The following is a 5,637-nucleotide window of genomic DNA, read 5'->3' on the forward strand; positions in this document are numbered from 1 at the left end:
TAGTGTTTGTTCTCAAATCCCGTTATTCAACAATATACATAAATTTTACACCATTAAAACACTATTTTTAATAATCTGCGATTTTTTCATCCCGTGCAACACGGAACTATTACTCCCAGAGAAAAAATTAATATAACCTTTTCTTGTAGGAAATTGAATTAATTTTTTTACGGGGAAACATTTTCGCTACAAGTCGTGATTTTCTAGACAGTTAAGAAAAACAAAAAAGTGATCTTTAAACCCCCTCGGCCCACATGGTTATACCGCTGGTCAGGATTTTTAGTGTGTTATTCATTACACTCCCCCTCCCGCCGTACAAGAATTTGCGACTGCAATAATTTTTCCCATAGTTTTCCTTCTTTTACTGGACTACACTGCTGTATTTGCATCGCGGGGAGAAGATCTATAACAAAGCGATTCATATATTCTTATAAGAAAATAAACTGGGCTATACAATTACAATAATCAGTTCGATATCCTAAAACATACCGGTGACTGACAGCTATCAGATAACAGCAAAAAATGTGTAAAAAACAAAATTGACTTGGAATGATACTGGGAAAAATAATAAATTTTCAGTGCGGTGAGTCCGATGTCTCCTCAATGTAAAATTTACAATGAATGTGTTCTACTCGTTTTGTCTAAAACAAGGACTTCTAACCTGGAATTATTGCAAAATATAACTGGGCAAGAATGGAGAGAGTTGTGCATGTTGCGAATTAGTAGGAGAGGCAGGAAAATAAACAAATGGATCAGAGAACAGAAGTAAGTAGAAGACCTCATAACGCCAAAATGGAATGGAGATAGGAGAGACATGTGTGTCTGAAAATACACGTAAGGCAATCGCATACTGTTAAAACAGGACGCGGAAAAAAGGCGGTACGCTCTCAAACATAACTCTGCCTACAACTGACGAGTGCAGCATTACCCATGAGTGCGAAGGGAGAAAGGATTTCCAGTTTAAAATTACTGTGTAGTCACTGAATTCTGAGCAGCAACCGTGGTTTTGGAATGTTGGCGGTGTGTTCTTTACTGAAACAAAATTTCTCTATATGTTCTTAAAGAGCCTTTAGTTAACACTCGAGCAACATTTTATTCCACGTGGACGGCGCTCCTACGCAGTAATAGCACGATTCGTAACTGCGAGTCCTAAAAATGCTAGCAAATTGCAAACTAGAGCGCACGGTGCGCACGCGTTGTAACGTAAGTATGGATTCTTCGAGAAGTGTGGCAGACAATTGAACTGCGCGCCATCTGTACTACAGTGGGGCAGTAGTATTTAAAGCTTGCATAGTATTGAAAGGGTACCTTTATGGATCGCTGTTTTGTCGTTGTTTGGTAGTTCTTACAACTTGACAGCTTATTAGGTCGGGACTACTTGCGGGCAGATATTTGAAATTCAAAGAACTGGCGTAGGAAGAACGACGTCACGAGAGCGTCACCGCGCTCCACCAATAGGAGGGCAGGCGGCAGGGATATTACGGCGGCAGGGCGTTGTTCTCTCTCAGTTGAGGATCCGTTAGCGGAGAGTTCGTGAGTACTTGCTGCGTTCATTCGTGTGGTGTAGATAACCATGAGGGAAATTGTGCATATCCAGGCCGGTCAGTGCGGCAACCAGATTGGAGCAAAGGTAAGGAGTTTTCTGTGTCTAAACTTTTTGAGTATGTATTTGTTAAATCGCCGGACAGGTATACATGATTTTTGTTAACGGTCTACACAAACGTTTGCTGTAACTACTTGAGCCTTCTCTCATGTGCTTTTTCATTGTGGAGGAAAAATCCTTCAGATACTCCTTTATTACTCCGTTAAATTATCGAAATAAGGCTCTCTGCTTACTTTTCTTTGTCTAACCTATAATCAAAGTGCAGGTGTTACGGATAGTTAATTATTGCCACAGAGTCGGAAGTTTAAAATGAACTTTCGTAATTGTTCTACGAAAAAAAAGGCCCCCATTGTTAATTGAAAGTGCTGGTGTTATCGCCGTTCGGTGCAACCTGTTAACTTGGCACGTGATTCGCGGTTTGTGATAAGGCATTCTGCAGTTACTGTGCTTGGTAGGGTTACACGAAGTTCTTATGCGTAGAAAGCAAATTTCAGAAGTAGATTGTTCGTGATGCTGATTTTGAACTCTATTATACGTTTTAAATTTTCTGCGTAGGTTTAAATAATCTTAAGTATAAGGAAACGTTCTTGTTAGCTTACTTGCAGTATTAACATGCGGGTAGGAAGAAAAGGGCAATCGTTTCATAGCGACATATTTTTGAACTGAATCTTATTCCTGGTGAATATGTTCTAAATTTGTGATTAGTCATAGGGCGTATGTAAATTGAAGTTCGAGTAATACGTGTAGATAGGTTCCCGCGCGACACATGTGACCTTGTGCGCCCAGCTTTCTTATTGGTCGATTTTGAATTTTGGGTGGTAGCTGTAGATCTGACACCTCGCGAATTTTTTACGACGGTTAAGAGACTTCAGTAAGTTAATTTCCAGAGCAGTGCAAGAACAGCTAACCTGTCTTTATTTTGCATTTTATGATTTGTGTGAATCGCTCTCTTCAGATTTTATAGTAAACAGTATTTTGAGCTTAAGTGATTGTGCCTTTTCAGTAATAACGAAGTAATCGCTTTGTGTCAGTACATAGAGTAGGAATTGTTACTTGACGCATCAGACTAAATTAAGTTAATATAATATATAATGGTGCGAAATAAAGACTCTACATCTTGTAGAAGGAACACAGCTTACTGCTGTAAGCAGTGTTCTTTATAAGATGTATTACTACAGCTGCGGCTCCCCGGAACAGTCCTTATAGCTAGTAATATCAAATGCGTGTGAAGAGACACATGGTAATTTGGCCTTTAAGTCTGATATAATTCTGTTTCAACATTACCTTAGTATCTGCTTGGTAAATACACCATTGTGTTACATGTCTCACGAAGTAGTTTGGTTAACAGTGAAATAGTGCATTCGTAGGGATTGTCTCAAATTTGTGCCAAAAATGGCCCTGTATTTACGTGTCAACTAATTCCTTCAGTATCTTCGCCGTCTTCATTGCGTACGGTAGTAACCTTTCATTCGTCTGTTAAACTCGTAAACAGCTTTTTTGTGGTAGTATTTAGTGTTTACTTAATTGAGTGGCTGATACGGATGAGGACAGTGGATGTAACATATTGACGCCCTGACATTTTTCCCTCCACGCTGTACTTCAAACATTAGTAGCCCTGTTTTACACTGTAAATGAGTGTTAGCTATCGTCTTTAAAGATTCTACATGAAAATCTTCGATGTAGTGTATTAGTGTACTATATCTCTGTAATTTGAGTATTGTGCTAGCTTTTAGAAAAGTTAAATAACGTTGACTGTATTATAAGCCTTAGATGTGACCTGTACATATTAATGTAATTTGACCTCATATTTCAAGCAAGTAAAAAAAAATTCAATTTCTGCTGTAAATTGGCATAATTGTCTCCTGTTTCAGTTCTGGGAGATCATCTCAGATGAGCATGGCATTGACCCCACTGGTGCATATCACGGTGACTCAGACCTGCAGCTGGAACGTATAAATGTGTATTACAATGAAGCATCTGGTGGCAAATATGTTCCTCGTGCCATCCTTGTTGACTTGGAGCCAGGCACAATGGACTCGGTACGATCTGGGCCGTTTGGCCAGCTTTTCAGGCCAGACAATTTTGTTTTCGGACAAAGTGGAGCAGGTAACAACTGGGCAAAAGGGCACTACACAGAGGGTGCTGAACTTGTGGACTCTGTGTTGGATGTTGTCAGGAAGGAAGCAGAGAGCTGTGATTGCCTGCAGGGCTTCCAGCTGACCCATTCGTTAGGTGGTGGCACAGGATCTGGAATGGGAACTCTACTTATTTCAAAAATCCGTGAAGAATACCCAGACAGGATAATGAACACATACTCAGTCGTCCCTTCACCTAAGGTAACTACTATGGCTTTCCTACTTTCCATCATATGTAATTAATAAACTAGTGTAACTTTTTTTTTTTTCCGAGAGATAAAATTTCCAGAGAAGATGCAATTTTAAAACTTTGTTACATAAATTCTATATAGAATTTGTTGAATAAAAAGCTGAAAGTATCTTTTCTTTCCAGGTTTCAGACACAGTTGTTGAGCCATATAATGCAACACTGTCAGTTCACCAGCTTGTAGAAAACACAGATGAAACCTATGTCATTGACAATGAGGCATTGTATGACATTTGCTTCCGCACCCTGAAACTTGCAACGCCAACGTATGGAGACTTGAACCACCTTGTATCTCTCACAATGTCTGGTGTAACAACTTGCCTGAGGTTCCCTGGTCAGCTGAATTCCGACCTTCGTAAACTAGCTGTCAACTTGGTACCTTTCCCTCGCCTCCACTTCTTTATGCCAGGCTTTGCTCCTCTCACTTCACGAGGATCCCAACAATACCGTGCCCTTACTGTACCTGAGCTTACCCAGCAAATGTTTGATGCCAAAAATATGATGGCTGCGTGTGATCCTCGTCATGGTCGTTACCTCACTGTGGCTGCAATGTTCCGTGGTCGCATGTCAATGAAAGAAGTAGATGAGCAGATGCTGAACATCCAGAACAAGAATAGCAGTTACTTTGTAGAATGGATCCCCAACAACGTGAAGACAGCCGTCTGTGACATTCCACCTAGAGGACTCAAAATGGCTGCCACATTTGTTGGTAATTCTACAGCAATTCAGGAGCTGTTCAAGCGTATATCGGAGCAGTTCACTGCTATGTTCCGCCGAAAGGCTTTCCTCCACTGGTACACTGGTGAGGGCATGGATGAAATGGAGTTCACGGAGGCGGAATCTAACATGAATGACCTGATCTCTGAATACCAACAGTACCAGGAGGCGACAGCTGACGAGGATGCTGAATTTGATGAGGAACAGGAAGGAGAAGTCGAAGAAAACTGAACTGTATAACATTCCTGCCTTTGTGCAGCAGTTAGCTGTGTTTCAGCAATGTGTTTTTGCGCATTGTATGGAACACTTAACAAAATGGCTTACTGCTTACGACTGACTTGAGAAAAAATTTAATGAACTTGTTTGTAAATTAATTTTTCATTGTAATAAATCTTTTTTCTATCTAAGTGAATGTGCTTTCTTTGCCATAGTTGAATTTATTGCTGAACCAGTGAACAGAGTGCAGAGGTAATAAATTATTTTGGTTAATTTTTCTGATTGTGGAAGGTTGACCAAATTCTTGGACTTTCTGCAATTCAGCTTCTCAAAACTGAATCTGTATCTTGTCTTAGGGTGTTAACTAGCTTCAGTTAATTCCCAATTACCACAAATTGTACCTGCTACAGTACAACTAAAGTATTAACAAAGTAGGAAACCAACCATATGTAGTACATTGGGTTTGTCTTCTGTGTGCTAATGCATTATTTGTGTGGAAAGTGAGGTTAAATGCTTTCTTGCTCAGAGATTGAATTGACTAGTTTTTGCCAAGTGTTAATAAAAATAAGAAAAAAATTAATCCACCAGCAAATCTGTTGCATTCCATGTGAAGTTCTGCTGATGGGCTGTCTTCACTGAAATCTTTGTTCTTGTGATGGACAGTACAGAACAGGGGTCAAATTAAAAGTACTCAAGAAATTGTCAACATTAATGTTTAG

The 5,637-nt window shown here is 39.8% G+C and overlaps 1 protein-coding gene across 1 annotated transcript; it reads left to right on the forward strand.

Annotated features, from left to right (window-relative positions):
- Nucleotides 1-1,470: 1,470 nt before the first annotated feature.
- On the forward strand, nucleotides 1,471-5,101 carry LOC126473681 (tubulin beta-1 chain-like). The gene is made up of 3 exons (XM_050100917.1): nucleotides 1,471-1,630; nucleotides 3,475-3,939; nucleotides 4,112-5,101. The coding sequence occupies exons 1-3, from the start codon at nucleotides 1,574-1,576 to the stop codon at nucleotides 4,931-4,933; spliced, it is 1,344 nt and encodes a 447-aa protein (XP_049956874.1). The 5' UTR covers nucleotides 1,471-1,573; the 3' UTR covers nucleotides 4,934-5,101.
- The last annotated feature ends 536 nt before the right edge of the window (nucleotides 5,102-5,637 follow it).

Source organism: Schistocerca serialis, chromosome 4 (assembly GCF_023864345.2).
Source record: "Schistocerca serialis cubense isolate TAMUIC-IGC-003099 chromosome 4, iqSchSeri2.2, whole genome shotgun sequence".
NCBI lineage: Eukaryota > Metazoa > Arthropoda > Insecta > Orthoptera > Acrididae > Schistocerca > Schistocerca serialis.